This window comes from Thermobia domestica, chromosome 1 (genome assembly GCF_964235325.1).
Source record: "Thermobia domestica chromosome 1, izTheDome1.hap1.1, whole genome shotgun sequence".
Lineage (NCBI taxonomy): Eukaryota > Metazoa > Arthropoda > Insecta > Zygentoma > Lepismatidae > Thermobia > Thermobia domestica.
Window position 1 is genome coordinate 384,701,025 of NC_137454.1, and position 20,218 is coordinate 384,721,242.

General features: G+C 34.6%; 1 protein-coding gene across 1 annotated transcript in view; it reads right to left on the reverse strand.

The window, feature by feature from the left end:
• The window catches only part of LOC145664871 (PAX3- and PAX7-binding protein 1), a 77,966-nt gene extending 61,756 nt beyond the window's left edge, over positions 1-16,210 (reverse strand). Inside the window, exons 1-4 of the mRNA XM_081731918.1 lie at positions 15,889-16,210; positions 7,401-7,540; positions 3,879-4,023; positions 1,283-1,385 (exon numbers count right to left, since the gene is read on the reverse strand). Coding sequence (XP_081588044.1) covers positions 1,283-1,385; positions 3,879-4,023; positions 7,401-7,540; positions 15,889-16,111 — 611 coding nt within the window. The 5' untranslated portion in view covers positions 16,112-16,210. The remainder of the gene's footprint in view (positions 1-1,282; positions 1,386-3,878; positions 4,024-7,400; positions 7,541-15,888) is intronic.
• Positions 16,211-20,218: the final 4,008 nt, after the last annotated feature.

A 20,218-nucleotide genomic window follows, 5' to 3' on the forward strand; every position in this document is an offset into this window, starting at 1 on the left:
AGAAACCAGAAATTATCATTTATTGATCTGTCTCGAAGTATCGATTGATTAGTGTACGTGAAACTTTTTCTTAATGTACAAAGAAATCACCATTATTTCTCTTCCTAATTATGTAAAAATGTTTTGTAAACTCGTAAGAATGAAATAACAGAGCGAATTCATTTTGGTTTGGGAATTCGCACAATGTTTTATTTCTGCGCCTTTTAATATTTTTCTTTTGTTATTCAAGATTTGTTTTTGTTATGTAACTGTTACGTCAGTGTTTCTTTTATGTAATAAAGCTGAGACAGCTCCTTCCTGATGTTCCAACCTCTGTGACGTCAAAGGTCTAATGACACTAGATTTTCTGTCAACATCATTATGACGCTGCGAGAGGTTTGGACTTTAAAAACACAGGGAAACCCATAAAAACACAGGGAAACCCATAGAAACACAGGGAAACCCATAAAAACACAGGGAAACCCATAAGAAGGCAGTCCGTTTGGGGAGTCAGCCGGGAGTCGATCAGACAGACAGTCAGTCGAGAGCCAGTACGATGGTAGTTGAGGAGTCCGTCAGTCGGTTAAGCGAACTTATTCTTTCTATCTCTCAGAGAAGCATCTGACAAGGGAACTAGTCGCATTGGAGTTGAACAGTCGATAAAGTATCCAGCGCAATAGGGACTGAACGACCATCGATCCGTAGTCCTTACGCGAGTCTGAGATATAGCCACCTCTAGGCTAAGAAGTACAGACGATTGGAAATCTGTAAGCCTACCACTGAGAAGACATACCGAACCAGCTCGAAGGAGATCAACACAGAGGAGCCCAGCAACACCATGGAATGACATCAGGTACCCTAAGTCCTTGTGTTTGTACCATCCTACTCCCCTCTCATCCCCACATTCTTACATTTTCTAGAACTTTCGTTTTCACTTGTTTTCACTTATCAACCATTTGTTACAAGTTTTTAGACGACGCCGTTCGGTTGCAAGTATCTACTGCCAATCTGAATTTGTCCTTTTGGTGGAGCAGATTTTCTGAAATTTAATTTCAGAGATAGTAATCGTACAACTACTAACAGGTGCTACGAAACTAAGCGTGCTATTCACGAGGCTACGAGGGTGCTCCAATACAAAGTAATCATCTATAAATATTTTTAAACGAATAAACTTGCAGGAAAGCAACAGACCTTAGTGCACAAATGGGGAGGGGTAAGGGGCCAATACAAAGTAAAAAAGTGTAATGTGTTGTCTGTAGTTGACACCATCAGCATTGTTTCATTTTACAATAGGACCACCGACCTTTTCGATTCTTCAAGAGGAATAAAATCGCCGCCCATCTCCCGAGCCATTTGTCGCCTCTTTCTAGCAGCATGAATCATCGCTGCGTCCGGTATGCGACCACCTGATAAAAGAAAGAACAAGATTTAAAACAATAACATTTTTTATGTATTATTCTATTTTACAGTAAAACACATTCACGGTGTGTAAAATTGATTGGAATGAATCCACTACACGAATATGACATAAGAATATGTTTAAAACAAAAAATCTGAAAGAGAAAATCTAAAAACTAAATATAGTAAATAAAATTAGTTTGGAGTAATACAAAAACACATACACATCTGTTGAGTGAAAGTTAGACCACTACGTCAAAAAAAAAACTGAAATCTATAATACATTGTAGGGATAGGTAATATCAGTAGCATGTAAATACTAGCCATTTTCACTACACAATATCACTAAACAAAATAAAGAGGAGGAGGTCACATTACTTTTATCAGAACTTTCAAAGTAGTAGAAAAATGAGATATATTACAATTTCAAAAAGGCAACGGTGTAGTATTAGAAACTATGTGAAATAAACAGAAAATGAAATCAAATCTTGCGCTTAATCGCTCAAGGTTATCTTTAAGGGAAGTGAGAAATGCAAGAGGAAACAAAGAAAAATGGAGTAAAAACAAAAAGTGGGAGGAAATGGGAAACACAATGAAAATCCACAGACACAATAATGTCAACTACAGTAATGCTATTGTAATTGCGACTCAATAGCACAAACCGGTAGACAAGAGAAAAAGATTAACATAAATATTTTAAATACTACGAGTGGAAGTCTTACGAAAACATTAAAACTGAGTTAACATTTAGAAATAAATATCAAATGATTTTTTAACAGTTTAACGTCCCACGAATATGTCCTTTAGGCTAAAGAAGACGGATGGTTAACAGAAGTGAATGATCATCATCATTCAGAAATTTCGGACGTGCATTGTGATCACGAAAGAGACCACCAGTTCTTGAAGTTACTGCACAATGATTAAACAAGTAAACAAATAAACAAAAATACAGTAAGATTGTTTTTACTATTAACTAAATATGCTTATATATGATGATGCATCCTTATCCGAACTACTAAAGGTTTACAAATTGACTGTAACAGAACTAATCTGGGTTCCAACTCGCGACCATGAATTCAAAGAATAAACCACTGTAACGTTAGCTTCATAGAGTAACTGAAATTGTGATTTATTCAGACACTGAACGATCCTGAAATATCCGCATAGTTGAGTATTTGCTGAAACTTCGCAAAAGACCAAGACAAACACTTATTCCCTCCATGAGAAAGACGAACAAGAATTCATCACCGCAGAAACAAACGTTCGTCATTGGATATCTAGTGCCAATCCAATTAAATTCGGGGTATTATGAGATCCTACTGTATACCTAAGATCTCCTTCGCAAAGACTCTCGAACTTAAATTCAAGCCATACCGAAGCCATCATAAATAAATCCCTGGCGGCGCCACTGACAAATTAGTCACGATATTTTTTACCAAAAAAAAAGACTAGTTAAATCAAGAATGTTATTTCCGGATTGGAAATTTCCCTTTCAATAGCTTTATTCATTTTCGACGGTTGAACTGGAGTTTAGCGGCTCTTTTTAAGACCGAGGGTCTATGAGACATGAACCTACATACCTACTGATTGAAACTACAGAGTATAAGAAACGTGACCTAAGGTAAGTCAATGGATCCACGGTGGCTCAATGATACAATGTTCACCTCTTGAGTGTGGGGTCTCTGTTCGGTCTCAACTCGCGCCAAGTGGGCTTTGTGGAGGACAAACACCGTGTGCGTGGTTTTTCGTTCATTTCCTTTATTCATTATCATTATCATCTCATTCGATACATGGCATAACCGTCGGACGTAGAACCGACAGATTTAATTTTATTTTTTAAGGTTAGTCTCATTTCACATAAACCTACAGCTTAATATGGGATCCGTACCACATGAGCTCCCATCAGGAATCGAATCCGTGTCTTTTGCGCTGAATGCGAATATTCTGGCTTACTGCTCCTCGAGATGCAGCCGAAGCCACCATAAATAGATTCTTGGCAATGCAAATAACAAATGAGACATGACAGCAGAATCCGCTAGGTACTCAAGGCTATGGTCTCGGGATCGGAAGACTTTCAACTGCTTTATTCGTTCTCCAGATAAAGCCGAAGTTACCATACATGGACTCTTGACGGTGCTACCATGGCTGGGTAAGTCGAAGTGCTGCCTGATTCCGAAGGCTGTATATATAGTTTCTTTCGACCTCGAAATATAAAGCATTATAAATACGATAAAAATTAGAGAAAACAAATGCAAAACCAGCCTTTTTTCATATTATTTAATTTGTATGTGCTTAAACATAACTTCCAGTTGGTATCCTAGGTGACAATCTAATAAACTTCTTCCATCGAGAAGTTTTTCATTATTACTTTTTCACTCCACAAAGAGATTCTGTCCGCGAAGAGTACATTGTAAATACACGATATAGGCAAAAATGATAAAGTAAACAATACGAATGGTTTTCACAAGAGCTAGTAACAGCTATGGCAAATGAAAACCTACTTTCCAACACACGCTTGAAATGATCAGTATTAGCGTACGGTGACTGTCTTTCTTTGTCTCCATCATCGGGCAAGCCTTCTGTCGACGACTGCTCTGATCCTCTGCCGTTTACTACACGAAAAGCATCATTCTTTGTCCCTGATGGCTGCAACAGAAACAGAAATGTGTTAGATACTAATAAAACTTATTTAACACCAACACACAACTCATTCTGTTTAAACTTTAGATTGCTTTAAGTCAACGTTTTCTCGAAACGTTCTCTACTTTACATTTCTAGATTAAATGTTCCATCTTTACACAATTTGCAAAGTACCTTCATTTATTTGACTGTTTTTTTTCCTTTTCAACACTGAGGTATATGAGACACTTACTGTGCACCAGGCGCATTATCCACTGGTCATGAAAGAGTACTTCATATATTTAAAAATGACTGATTCATCGGTTTAATGCAAATATTAATTAAAAACAATTTCACACAATATTCTTATGTACTGTCGTTCCTTTGTCTACGACTTGAGTCTGGGGGGAGACAACATTCGTTTCCAGAGATGAAGGAAGAAAAATATGGGCCTTGTTTAGATACCATCTGCGCAGCTGCAGTAGAATGGCGAAAAATAAATTTGGTATAACGAAATCGCCCTACTTTAACTATGATGAATGTCAAGTATATCGCCCATTTTCAACAAGACTAGTAGTTTTTCTGCTCAGCAGTCAGATAGTTAAAGTCAATTACGGATCAAAGAAATTTGAAGTTACATGCAATGTCAGCTTATCATAAAAAAAATAAAAAAATAAAAAAAGTTTGCGAAATCACACACACACACACACACACACACACACATATATATATATATATATATATATATATATATATGAGGGCTGTCCAGAAAGTAGCAGACGTTTTAGCCTATCGCAGCAGTGGGCGGGGCTAAAGTCGCCATCTTGGTGTAAAAACGTTGCCACACTCAGTATGCATCCAGTTGTAGTAGCGTAAGGATTGTGATGCTCTCACTGTGCTTTCTGTGATGTGTTTCAATGTGCACTGCAATAGAAAATTCCGCCTCTTATGAGCTGCGTTCTGTCACTAGGTTTTGCTGACAGAAAAAAAACACAAGGCAAATGATATCCATCGCCAACTGTGAAGTATACGGACATGGAATATTAAGTGAAGGCCGAGTGAGGTAATGGTGCATTGATTTTAAAAATGCCGTTTCAATGTACATGATGGGGACCCGAGAGAGCTCTTGGATGGTTTTGGATGGGAAGTGTTGATCACCCACCATACAGCCCGGATTTGGCGCCGAGCGACTATTACCTCTTCCCAGCGATGAAGACATGGCTCGCTACACAACGCTTTGAAACTGACACCGAACTGCACGCTGATGTAAGCCAGTGGTTGAAATCGCAGACGGTAGATTTCTACCGCGACGGTATTTGAAAACCCTGTTCCACAGTATGATAAGTGCCTTACATAGCGATTATGTGGAAAAACAGCTTAAGAGTACACCTTCAAATGTATACAATACAGTTTGGTTTCTTCATTTGTTACTTTTTTAATTTCAAACCGTCTGTTACTTTCTGGATAGCTCTCATATAAGCTATCGCATATCACTTGCTCTCTGAATGCTCAAACATAGACTACAACTTTTCTTAAAATCGAGTTTATGGAACTACAGGATAATAGTTTTACCCTATGGCAGTAACAATGTTATGTGCCGATCAGGGCCGGATTTCCATGTTTTGCGCCCATGGGCCCTAGCGAAATTGCCGCCCCTAACCACACTGACCGCATCGCTCTCCAAAACTTTCATTCTCCTAGATCCACTTCTTAAAATATCACTTTTACGTTTGCTACTAAATTATAATTATTACTATTACTAGTTATTACTGTTCTTATTTCTTATTACTCATTTTATGTAATATATTTTAATTCCTATATCTGACCAGCATTTGGAGTAGATTCATTGAAACTTACCTGGCTTCTGCCTAACCTATCCAACATTACATGGTATAAAACATGGCAAAATATATAAAACAATCTTAAATTATTATATAAATCTTAAATTATATCAATCTTAAATCTTAAATTATATCAATACAATATAAATTATATCTTAAATTATACAATCTTAAATTATATCAAGAGTTATATTATTGTACCTAAAAATTTACAAAATGACGTTTCTGAAACAGTGTATTAAAACTGTTTACGTTTTAACATTGGCAAAATGATTAATAACGTCATCAAAATAAAGTTTAACAGTCAAGTCATTTTCAATAGCTAAAACAGATGAACCAGTCTCTCCTGAGAAAGAGTAGATCTCAAATAGTTTTTGATTCTTGACAGTGTGGAAAATTATTTTTTCCCTGCACAGTTAGTTGTTGGTGTACATAAAATCAGTTTAAGTCAAATACTTATGTTAGGATATGTCCTGAAGATTTTTCGATACGAGAAATCGGTTAAGTTGCGATAGTGACATTTCTTCAGCATTTCCCAACTTCTCTCGAGCTAAAAGTCCTTTTAAATGAAGGCACTCAACATCAAACCTCGATCTCAGCTGCATACACTTCCTGCAGAGAAGGCGCTGCTGTGGTGATTTCTTCGGCAATCAAGTTGCATAGATTTGTTAAGAAGGAAAACCTGCTGAGAAATTCACTGTAGACCGCGATTCTCTTGTTCAATTCAGAAAGAAGCTTGTCAGTGACCACAACAATGGTTTCTTGAAGACGATGAGCTGCCTACTACCGCCCTTTTCAGCAGATCCACCGACAACTGATCAACCCATCATAACAACCAACTGATTTATGACAATATTTGCTACGACTATCCTACAATAGTCGTTCGTGAAATATGTATTCTCAATAGTTTTATCGTTTTGTACATATTTTTTTTTTTAAAAAACGGCCGCCCCTCAAAATTTGCCGCCCTGGTCTCGGCCCCATGCCTAAATCCGGCCCTGGTGCCGATCATTTCATTCGATATCCTGATTGAATAAAATCATAATTGCTCTATCCTTCTCGGCATAAAGATTAAGTCAGTTTTTTTTTTTTTTTTTTCCTACAAACTACCTACAGAAAAAGCCTTACCAGACAAACAGTAAGAATGACTACTATCTGAAAATAGTTGGCAGTAGCGCTCTCGCTGAATACCTACAGTGAAGATGATTGGTAGTCAACGTATTAACATTATATTTAAATACTGAATGTTGTGGAGGTTACGTTTATTACTTCAATACTAATGTGTAGAATAATGAGATTATTTTAATACTTTGATCATACACTATATTACTGTTGGGTTATTTTAACAATTTGCTCACAATATACTGAATATTTTAAGATTGCTTAAAAGTTGCTTGATACTGTGTATGGTAAATAATTCCTAAAAAAAAAGTCTACAATATATTTAGGAAGATGAAAGCAACGATTGTTGCGCCAATTCATTCACAGTTTGTAGCCTTTATAAAAATGCTAAAACTTGAACGAACAAAAGACATCCAAACTGAAATTCCTGAGGTCCCTTACTTTGGAAAATATAATTGTATCCGAGTTGCCTGGTTGATCTGTTTTTTCATCCTTTTTCTTCTTTCTTTCTTTGTCCAGAATTTTCGATAACTTCTTGCTTTGGGATGATTTCTTCACCTGGAAAACCTCTCCATCATCACCTAACAAAAGAATACGCAATGGGAGTTTTATTATTACTACTACTACTAGAAGATTACAATGATAAAGCAATTTACATATGAAATAGGATTTTTTTATTTGGGTCCGAAAGCACGCATTTAATAACAGCAATAATATCTATTAGTTTATTGTTCAGTTCAAAATCTTTTGTCTTCGCGAATTCTGTAGAGAAATTTGAAGCTTAAAATATATAAAACAATAATCATGCCTGTTGATCTGTATGGTTGCGAAACATGGTCGCTTACTCTGAAGGAAGAACATAGACTGAAAGTATTTGAGAACAAGATCCTGAGACGAATATTCAAATCCAAGAGGAACGGGAATGGGGAATGGCGGAAACTTCTTAACGAGGAACTGCACAATTTATACCGTTTACCAAAGATTTTCGGGTCATCAAATCTAGGACGCTCAAGTAGCCGGAATGGAAAAAAGTAGAAACGCTTTGAAAGTTTTAACTGAAAATCCAATCGGAAAACGACCATTAGGAAGACCTAGGCACAGATAGGGGGACAATATGATGGACCTCGCAAAATAGAAACTGGATCCAGTTGTTCAAGGATAGAAGTCCATGGAGAGCTTTGTGAATGCGACATTGAACCTCCAGGTTCTATAGGCCATAGAATTAGTTAATAATATCTATTAGTGAAACTGGAATATATATGTGTGCACTTTTTTCTCTTTTAGAGCAAAAAGTAACTTTCCGAGTTGTCAAATGTTGATTCTAGTTAGGAATGAAGATAATTTTCAGCATCTTCCCTTTTTTTTTTGGGGGGGGGGGGATTTTTATTCCCTTAATCTGTCCAAATCCTTTCCTCTTCTTTTTAAAATTTTATCCAAAAATTTTCTGGTCATTGTGAATGCACATGCACTTTCCAACTGATACCAACTTCTTCAGCCACAGAAGATTCAAGATTTGAACACAGAACTGTTTTGTATTTATGGTTGGTTATTAACATGCGACACTACTATTAAAAACTTGGAATGTCAACACTTACAAGAAGAGTGGGATATATACTTCTACGAGATACAAGTTAAATGATTTTATATTAAAGAAAAACTTGTGTTTTCAGAAGAATCCGAAATCTGTCGAATTTGCAACATCTACAGAATTGCTACTCCGAACATTACCGTACGATGAAAATATAGATACGGAGTCAGTGTTTGATACACTCTGCGATACCACCAGATTAACGGTATTACAAACCCAACATGAAGTTATATATATATATATAATTTTCAAACGGCCCTACATCAGATTATTACACATTTCAACTTAACATATTAAACGAGAATTTACAATATCACATTTTTTATTCACTGTTACAAACAGATTCTAAAATACGACAAATATGAAAAATTTGGAAGACTTTTACAGCAATAACGTGCATGAGACGACGTAATATATATCCAAAAATGCTTCAGTGATAAATACTATGATGCTAACATGACGTATTTCAAATGAAGTAGAACCAAGTTGCTAGGAATTGAAAACTAGTTTTGACGGAATAATTCACTTTTACACTCTTTTTTCTATGTTATTGTTATTGTTGTCTTGTTTTTTCTTTCTTTTGTTAGCATGTCCCTGTGTAAAATGGCAAAGTTATGCTGTATCTGGGATTTGTTCAATAAATAAATCTTTACTTCAATTCAAGAATGTACTCCGGTAAGTACCACAACTAATCACACAGATAGTTCTCGAAACATGTAAAAATCATAATGCCGTTTATAGTAATATATCTTATACCGTTCCATACATGAAAAACGGAGAACAGAGATTGCTGTAATGTACACAATTACGTAGCTGTGAGAAATGTTTTGCTTCTGTAACATTACAGCAACAGCTTTTGGTAGTTGTAATTACAAAATGGTCTCCCAATCATATAATTTTAAGCAGTGCTGCAAATATCACCAATATTTATCACTTCTCCGAAACAGTTTGATGTATCAAATTGCTGTAAAAGGCGTTATGATCTTTACACCTGTTTGAAAACCTGACTGAACAACGCATTTTGCAAAAATTACAGGGAAAATTGAATACTCGCATATAAAGACACATTTCTACAGAAAACATTCTGCAGGCGGCTGATTCAAATAATAACTGATATATTTGTATTTTATGTTTCTGAGTACAAGGTTACTACTCTGAAACGATTACAAGTGCTACACGATGGTTAAAATAAGTGAGTGCATATGAAAGAAGATTTTATTATATATTATTTTCCGCGACGTACTATCTACACAGTTTACAAAAGCTGTATTTTATTTTGAAAATGTAACAAAAGCTGTATTTTATTTTGAAAATGTAGCAAAAGCTGTATTTTATTTTGCAAATGTAGCGTTAAAATATAATAAAATATACGCAGAACTATTATGGATGCTATAGGAACTTGTATTACTGATGTATTCACATATTTGCAAATGCTACATACAAGCAATAACCTGCCCTACCACACTATTACTTTACTCCAACTCTACTCTTCTCTATCCTAGCACACGTTGGTGCGTTTTATTTTATTTTTTTCATGGCACATCAGTTTGCATGTACATTATCAATTTCTACGCAATTATTTGGGCATGTGCCAGTAATAAGATTGTTAAACATCTTACTTCGAGAAACGTTTAAAGCAGGGTGGATTGATTTAAATCAGTCTGATTTAAATCACTTGATTTTTTAAATAAAAATCGTTGATTTAAATCAAATTTTGAAATAAATTAATTTCAAGTGAAAAAAAGTAAAATCCAGCCTCTGTTGTGTTATTTCAATTATGGAAAATAATCATAATACAATAAGATGCAAATGTATGTACAGCACAGTATGAAAACGAGTGTTTCATGCAGAGGATGATTAGGGAAAATCCAGTTTTGAACGGGTAACGGAGGAATTCTTCTTTCTTATCCTCGTAACATGAGGTTTTTAAATCGTTAACTATTTCAACGAGAAAATCACCATGGACATTTAAGACGAAAATCCTTTTGTGTGTGCATCTGTTCGTTTGTGGGTCCGATTCCCTTTCCGAAACTTAAATCTTTTTTAGATTTTATAACTTTAGGCGAAATTTGTTTATGTTATATGTATTTCGTGCCGCAAGCTTTTTTTTTTTTTTTTTTTTTTTTTTTTTTTTTTTTTTTTTTTTTAAAGATATCACCCTGCCAAATATGAGTAACTTTTGTGAAAAAAAAATATCATGTTGATAATCGTCGCCGTACTTTTCCCTTAGTGCTTAAGAAACATTGTTTGGGATTAGAGATGCAAAATAGCCGGCTTTTTTATTTTTCTTTACATAAAAAACCTGCTTTTTAGGGAGAAAAAAACGGAAATTTTGGCTTTTTTTTTTCATTTCTATGATTTTTCTATCTAAATAGCTTTCTTATAGTATACTCTATAGTTAAACAAAATTTCATGACCTAAATGCCATATTTCCCTCTAGAATTCACCATCATGATCGATGGAGCACATGTTTTATGAACTAAACATTAAGTACGTAGTATTTTAGAGCAATTTTAGAGGCTATATAACTTTATTTAACTTCTGAGTTATCGACATTTTTTCTTCTTTAGATCATTTCATTTTTAGTTATTTGTGTTTCATTTCTTAGAGCTTAGTACTCTAGTTTCTAGCACATAGTTAAACTTATGTTTTTCAATATATCTGTCAGAGCATACTTCCACATTTCTGTTATACTGTAGCTGTGTAATGATGTAGCAATAATCTTCCGTATGCAACCTTGAATACCATTTTATACAAATAATTAGTACGGATTTAAAAAAGTGTTTTGGGAGGGTCTTTTTTCTTATTAATGGTTAGTTTTTTTTTTTCTTTTCTAAAAATGCCTGATTTTCATTTGAGGGGAGCTTGAAGTTTATGAGTAAAGACATAATTAAAATTTCGTTTGTTTTAGAAATTCCGTAATTTTGGAGAACAGGCTTTAGTCCGAAAGACACCCCCACCCTAACCCCTTTCGCAAATCCCTCATTGCTGGTAATTAATAATAACAACAATTTAAAACATAAGAAATGAAATCAGCCAGAAATCACAGTACACGCACTATCTCTACATTCACAGATGGAATTAAGAACTTTTGTTGGAATGGTCGAATGCGGGAATGAATCCCGGATTTCCCAATAGAAGTGGAAAAGCTAACCACTCATTCATGTTTGTTGTGCTTGACTTAAATGTATTTCGTAGGTTTTTTTTTTTTTTTTTTTTTTTTTTTTTTTTTTTTTTTTTTTTTTTAAGGGAAAGTTTCGTAATGACATGTTGAATTCTCGTTAAAAATTCAGAAACCTTCAAGACTGGATAAACCGTGATGGTGGTTATATATTCCAGAACCTTGGAAACCAAACGCTCAGATGAACAGTATTACGCATATGATCCATGAACAGAAAATTCAGTTTTTTCCTGACTCTAAACAAGCTTAAGGAACAGTCAGTGCATTACAGAATTTGGGACTTTACCGATTTTGCAGGTTCGAAGCACCTGATAGGTAGTAACAGATTATTATACGTAATAAATGAATAGAAAATACATTTTCAACATTTCTGTTCCACTTCAAAGAAGTAAATGTATGGGTAGCAAAGGCGGAAGCAAGAGGTGCATTAACAAATTAGGTGATTTTTGAGCGTCCCATACAAAGATTGCATTTTTTTCAGTCTTTTAAAGTAATATGTTGAATTGTAATAAAACAATGATTATTTTTCATTGTTACTCTAGTACGAATCTTTATGAAAGTCTCGGAAGTCAGACATAATAAACTTATAACAGACTGACGAGGGAATTATATTTATTTATTTAACAATCACCAGATGCAGCTCAGGCTCAGAGTCTATTTTATACTGGATATCTAACAACATGGAAAGGATTTGGGAAGGTATCGGCCAGGGCCTGTTTTAGTAGGTACCACCTGGTAGGAAACACTGGAAAACCCATCAGGATAGTCGGTAGCGGGAATCGAACCCATGACCTCCCGAATGCGAAGCCAACGTTGTATCACTTGAGACACTTGATATACGTAATGAACAAAGAGAAGAACATGTTATTTTTGAGAAAGCTACGGTGTCGAAACTTAAATTTGTTTTGTGCGTTTGTTCAGTAAATATATTATTATCTTCCCGATGTGTTATTTGTTTGAACTCACACACATAGTACAATAAATTCTGTATGTCATGTAACAGTTTTTCCTTGTTTTTGTATTTTTAATTCACAATAAAAAATATTGCTTATAATGCATATGCAAGTTAAAACTTAACTGCAACTTATTATATACATGGATTAATTTTTTGGGATTCATAATAAAAATGTGTTCAGAATTAAAATTGTTTGAAATATGTTTTCGAAATTCATGTTTATTTTCGAGGTTTTGTATTATTATCTGCATCCATTACTACCTAAATGAGTTTTTGTATTGTAGAAAGCGAAACAAAACCTGCTTTTTCAATTTAAAGCAGAATTTGGAAAAAAGCCCAAAATTTCCCAAGCAAAAAAGCGAAGCAGAAAAACCCGCCCCCTCCCCCAGAAAAAAAGACGACGGTTTTTTCCGTACACTTGCATCTCTATTTGGTATTGAAATAAGTTAACGACTGGCAATCAATTCAAAATTCAAGCTCAATACTTTCACTTAAATGGCATAATTAATATTAATTCCTAATGTTTTATCTTCAGTTCGTGACTTGTATTATGCGAAAAGAAAGATTTGATTTAAATCAAAAAATCGCTTTAAATCAAAAAAAAAAAAAAAAAAAAATGATTTTTTTAAATCATGATTTTTTTCCACCCTGGTTTAAAGTAAGAAACGTATATTTATTATTATTATTTAATTTGACGAACTACTGTAATCCAATACGAAAATTATTTTTTAACAATTAATTCTGGTAGCCATCCTCAATTTTATTTGGAGTTAAGGTCCAGATATATGAAATTTACTAACCTACGCCCAACATTCAGTACTTTAACTTATACCAGGAGGACCCTACCAGTAGGGAAGGTTCTAGAACACAGGTCCCCCCACATAGGTTAGTAACTAGGTTGGTTCCTTTCTGTACCACAGTTTAATGTTTATGTCACATAGTATTGCCGAGTGAGCGTCAGCGAGTGAAGGCGGGTTAGAACCCCGCAGGGCACGTTGTTTTCTGTCTTTATTACAGCTCTATGCTGAAGGGGGATCTGTATTCTAGAACCCTACCAGCGGATAGTGTCATGTCGAATAGTGCAGATGTTTCGCAAAAGTATGTGGAGGCAATTAATGAAATAATATTCGTTCAGATTGATTCTACGGACAAATACATAAATTCATTGAATATACACTTCTTTTTCACTAAATCCATTATTTGTACCTTACAGAATCATTCTTGGGATGCGGACTTGCGCAGAAAACACTAACCAAGTTGTGCTAGGTTGCCACTAAGATGCAAGAATGAAATCAGTTAGATGCATTGGATCTCCGAAGGGGTTAACTGCTGTATCGCCGGACCAATTTTATGAAATTTACCGGATCAATTGGAGAATTTATTTAAGTTTGTGAGGAATAATGAGTGAAAGTCAGGTAAGGGGAATACAAGAAGTTAAGAAAATGGTTTTATTTGCTGGTTGTGTTTTATGTTGTAAGCGGCACTGTATCGGGAGGCGGATGGACTATTTCGCGGAGAGGTACACTTGTTTTACTATAAGGATTCATAGATTGTAAACTGTAGAGAATAATTTGGCCAAGTCTTTAATTTGCCCATTTCATGTCGAGAACAGAACCCAACCAACCACTGTGGACTTCTAACCCGCTCCTACTACTACTATTACTTATATTATGGATCCGTATAGTAAAACTGCACGCATAATATAACGTAAGTTAATGTAATCCAACCAAATATAACCGAATGCAGAACATTTTGGTACTTTTTTTCGATTTTTTGAAATAGGTCCGGCGATACAGCAGTAATGCCCTACGAAGGGGCGAAACGTATTTATTATATGTTAATCACAAAAACTAATGTAAAAAAAAAAAAAAAAAAAAAAAACACTAACCAACTTGTGCCGCAGAGTAGGTTCAGACAAATGGAACATAATCTAACTTAATCATAATATAACTACTATTCTATCCAAAGCCAACCTAAGCATTAACACGCTGGACCTATTCTGCGGTATATAATATCTACAGGTTTATTCTTTGTTATATCTACGGACATATTTTTTTTTATAGCTATAGCTTCATTTTGACATTACTGCTGTATCGCCGAACCAATTTGAAAATCGAAAAAGTACCAAAACTTACTGCATTCGGTTATATTTGGTTGGATTACATTATGTTATGTAAAATTATGTTATTAGGCGTGCAGTTTTACTATACGGATCCCTAAAATAAGTAGTAGTAGGAACGGGTTAGAAACCCCACTGGGGTCGGTTGGTTTCTGTTCTCGACATGAAATGGGCAAATTAAAGACTTGCCCAATTTTTTCTGTACACTTTGCAATCTATGGATCCGTAGAGTAAAACAAGTATACCTCTCCGCTAAATAATTCATCCATCTCCACATACAATGCCACTTACATTAAAAAAAAAAAAAAAAAATACCACCACTTTCTTAACTTTTACTATCCCCCTGACTTTCACTTATTCTTCCTCACATACTTAAATAAATTCTTCAATTGATCCGGTAAACTTACTAAAATTGGCCCGGTAATACTGCAGTTGGATTGAGTATAGCCCGCTTCCCCAGTGATTTTTAACGAATCATAGTGATTCTAACGAATCATATAGTTCAGAATGAATCGGAATCGGATGTTATAAAGATTTCAGATGTAAATCTTGTGGTAAGGAAGCTTTAGTATGAAAGAAGAAGAAGTTTGGTTAAGTTACATTACGTTGTATTTACCTTCATCATATCCATTGACCTCCCGCGATTAAAATTAATCCGAAATAAGTATGAGTCGCAGCCTAAGTCAAAATTTCACCTAGATCTTGATTACTGTTGGGAAGGTTCTAGAACACAGGCTCCCCATATAGGTTAGTAGCTAGGTTGGTTCCTTTCTGCACCAAAGTTTGACATTTAATTCAGACAATAGTGCCGAGCGAGCGTGAGCGAGTGAAGGCGGGTTAGATCCCCGCAGGGCACGTTGTTTTCTGTCTTAATTACAACTAAATGGGATGGGGGACCTTTGTTCTAGAACCTTGCCATTACTGTTTTCAAGTATTCCATGTTTAAGAGAAAATAACTGTTTCCTTTTCTTTCAAAACAAGCGAAGAGGGGGAAGTGGGTAATATCAATATAGGTATATGCAAGTGGTAGCTATTTTAAAAATAATGTACTTGAATGAATGTTCATATGAATTTACATATAATTACCTTCATTTAGTTCTTCCTCAAAGCTTAGTGGAGCATGTTTTCGCTTATCTTTCTTTTTTTCCTTTAACTTTGCTATATTACATTGAATTTGAGCTATATCTTCGTCGTCTTCATCCACATTATTAGTCTTTCTTTCTGTTGTATCTGCACCATCTTCTTCATCCTCAACACCTCCTATTGCTCTTCTCCTAATATTTTTCTTTGGTTTTTTAAATAATGACATATTTCTGTTCAGAAATAAACACTAATTTTTAACATAAACACTTCCCCTTTCTTCACTAAAAGAACTGACCCGGTGATAATCTGTGATTTCAGCAAAGAAGAAAAGGTAGAATAAAATCTATAATTTTATCCTTTTCTTCTTTTTCCGAATAAAGCTCTCAGAGGGGAAACGAAATTGGAAATTTTTGTAAATTCGCAGATTTTCGCTCCGTTCATTTCTCAAAGTTACCATGTTTGTTCATTAGAGTTTGGAATCTCTTTTCAGTATAAATGCTTTATAAGATTTGGATCTGCAGTAGTCAGGCCTTTCCTATGACGCTAATCATACAACAAAACGACCCTGCATGAGGCAGAAATAGTTTTGAGACTGATTACTCTAATTAAAATTACTCCTCTTAATTCAATTTCCCACCTCAACATTCATATTAATTTCCTTGTTTCGATTCTTTATTTCAATTCTAAATTCTATTTTTACTTCCGCGTTAAATATGATTGTAACTTGACTTTGGAGATAAAACAAAGTTTTATTATTGTAAATATTTTCTTCAGTTTACCGCGATTATTTACAAGATCCAAAAGTTTAAAATAATTTAAGAAACTCCCTCTTATTTTTAAGTATGGTTAGCATATTATTTCTATAGATAAATTATGCTGTTACTTTCCGCATTTCAACTGCTGCAAACTTCTCTAATGTCCTCAAAGTCTTATTTTCTTAACCTTTTTCCTCTCAATATTTAATACACCAAGATTCAAGCTCCCATCAATGCTTTTATAATTACGAAATAGTTTGTTCTAATTTGCTGAAATATCTTTCATATCTAGTAATGAAAACAGAAATGATTACTTTGGTAGCGTTCCGCAGAGTATTGTACATACCCTCATCCTTGGACGATAAGCTAGAGAAGGTCTTCAGACATTGAAATTTTTACAACACAAATTGAGAGCCCAAAATCTCTTCATGTAAGTGTTACGCATCAGTATTACTATTGTATGTCTTGCGCAGGCTTCTGCAATTGTTTTGTAAGTCGTTGATATTAGCATTATAATACAGTATATTGACGTCAAGAAGGAACCGGAACTTCGAAACAGCATTTCGCATCGAAGTCAACCTATAATCAATTTTCATGATTACACATAATCGAGGTAATCCTTTTTTTTTTTTTTTTTTTTTTTTTCAATTTCTTACTTAGCATTTAGTTCCCCATTTCCCGAGATCTCACTGAACATAATTTTCTTTCCTTTGACGTCTCTCAACTTCAACATTCAATTCCTTCTGGATCTCACAAACTGAAGTTCCTATTTCGGAGTAAAATTATCCAGGGGGTGCTCTTAAGAGGGAGAAGGAGTGCGCCACAGCGGCCGGAAGATTGGTGTTCAATTTAACATGGGATCTCAACCATTTTTTAGGCAAATCATGGTTTCATTTCGTTCTTTCGCAAAAATGTCTCAATAGCTCACTCAATATGATGCATCTCATTTTAAAGGTGCAATTTGAACGCTGTGCGTAATATTTTCTTCTTATAAATACAGATAATTATAATCCAAATTCCCATAAGAAAATGATCAAAATTAGAGGAAAAGTCTTCTGTTTTTTTACAGTAAGGAAAAGAGCTAAAAACTTCGGACTTTTTTGAGAATGGAGTACTATCTTTGTATTTGTGCGCTACTGTACTATTTTTTCGCTGTTTCCAAAGACATTCATTACACAATCGACGAGAAATTATATCCTTCATTATTGAATCTACAGAAATCAGAAATCAGATTTTTGCGTGTTCACGTACTTGGCCGTCTAACTGCTAGATGGCACTATAGTCATTCCTCATCCCACTTTCCTTCTCAGCGGGAGCCAGTCCTTTTGAAAACCTACTTTGAACTTCTTAACAGGGGCGGGAGAAAGGAAATCATTGTGAAGAATGGGAACTTCAAACACGAGGAATGGCAAAATTTATGACCTCTTTAGTTGATGGTTTCTGTTTCAGCAGTACAGTGTATTTGTAGATGGTTTCTTGAGAAGAAGTAATTTGTGTTGGTAGCGATAAAGTCAACCTTTCGACAGAGATTTGTGAAGGAGAAGCCGAACCAAAGTCTTCGTTTATCTATTCCAAGAAAAAAATGAAAACTTCCTGCAGGACTGAGAATAAACATACAAGAGAAAAAATAAAATACATTATTATAATCTTATTATAATAATCGAGTAGATTAATCCCCGAAATATTCTTTGTTTACCTGTCAAAAAATCAAGAATAATATAAAGCTCTTTCATCAGCTTCCATCGTACAACATACTAAACACAAACATTATATATATATATATATATATATATATATATATATATATATATATATATATATATATATATATATATATATATATATATATAGTGGCGGATCCAGGATATGATCAAGGGAGGAGCTAAACCATAGTTTGTCTCTTTATCCAGAGTAAACAGGATTGAAGCCCATTTTATCCAGTGTATACCTGAACGTCAAGGGGGGGGGCTATAGCCTCTATAGCCACCTTTGGATCCGCGCCTATATGTGTATACTGTTTACAGTGCCGGATTTACGCATAAGCTAAACAAGCTATAGCTTAGGGCCCTGCTCTCTTGGGGACCAAAAATCTAAAGAAAAACTGGATACCGGTATACATTTCTAAAATATAAGAAAATTAAAAAATAAAATAAAATGTATATATACGTAGCAACAATGCTTCCTGCTGTGTAGCCTACGTTCATGTAATTAATGGGGCTCCTTCTGCTAGTCTGCTTCCTAAATTATCTCTAGTTTGTTCATTTCTGTATGTAGGGTGCCTATGTTCATCTGGACACATAAAGGACCCCATTACCTTAAACACCTTGGGGCCCCACGAAACCTAAATCCGACTCTGACTATCTATTTATACATGTTTGCTCCCTCTCTTTTCGAAGCAGTGTTTCTTTGATATTGCTTCAGATTCCGGCAGGTTTTACCAAGGAGGGAAGAGTCCTTACTCATTCCAGGCATTCAAACTAGGGACTGGACTACTTGCTTCCAACATTCTGTCCCCCATGTATCCCGGTCTGAATCAATTGCCTAAAGCCCATAAAACATTCAAATTCAAATGTAAATGTTGTTCATCAGTGTCGACACCGAAATATTTCTCAATCAATGGTAGGGGTGTTTGGTATCCTCAATCTGTCTCCCTCTTATTAGCGGAGAAATACTCTATATTCGGTAGTTTTTTTTTTTTTTTTAAAGTGCTGTTTAATGTATCGCATAGGAAACTAAATTTTTATATACCCTAGGTGTATAGAAACGCACCATACGTTACCTTACCAAAATAAACATCCTATGCCAAGGATGCAAACATTAACAATAATAATAGAAAAACATACTAATAAACATTTTAAAGACATTCTTTCATTAATCAAGTCGCACTTAAAAGTAGAAAACAATTTTGGTTATGCATGACTTAAAAAAAAAAAAAAAAAAATGGGATGCGCTCTAATATAGGCTTACATACAGTTACTTTATAAATTCTTAAAATGACGCGCCCCATTCTTTTTATTTAGGCTTGCATAAATAAGATTATTTTTAACTTTTTAGTGCGAATTGATTAACAAAAGAATGTCTTTAAAAGGTGTTTTATCATTTTTTTTATTCGTTGGACACATTTTCCAAATGCTAAAGTGATATGCAACCAGGGAAATAAGGGCTGGTTAAAGGCTAGTATTTATTTTAGGATAAAATAGTTGAAAATAAAAATATTAAAATTTGCTTTTAAAATAAATAGATATATTGCAAAGTATGAAAGTAAAAATGAAATATTGTATTGTCGCCGGACTTACGTCGCTCTGTGACAGTTCTTAGTTCTATGACGTCAGGAAATAAGTTCAATGTATACGAACACTTATTCAATATTTGAAACAAACACCTGTTACGTCCTTGTACACTCATCTCCAAAATGATTGTCGCATATCTATAACTGTCTTCATGTAATATAATGTAATAATTTTGCTGGGTACTTTTAATACTGATACTATGTGTATAATCGGGAAATGTATATATGGTAAATTTCATAGGAAAATATTTATAAATACGAAAATTAGAATGAGTAAATCATAATGTTG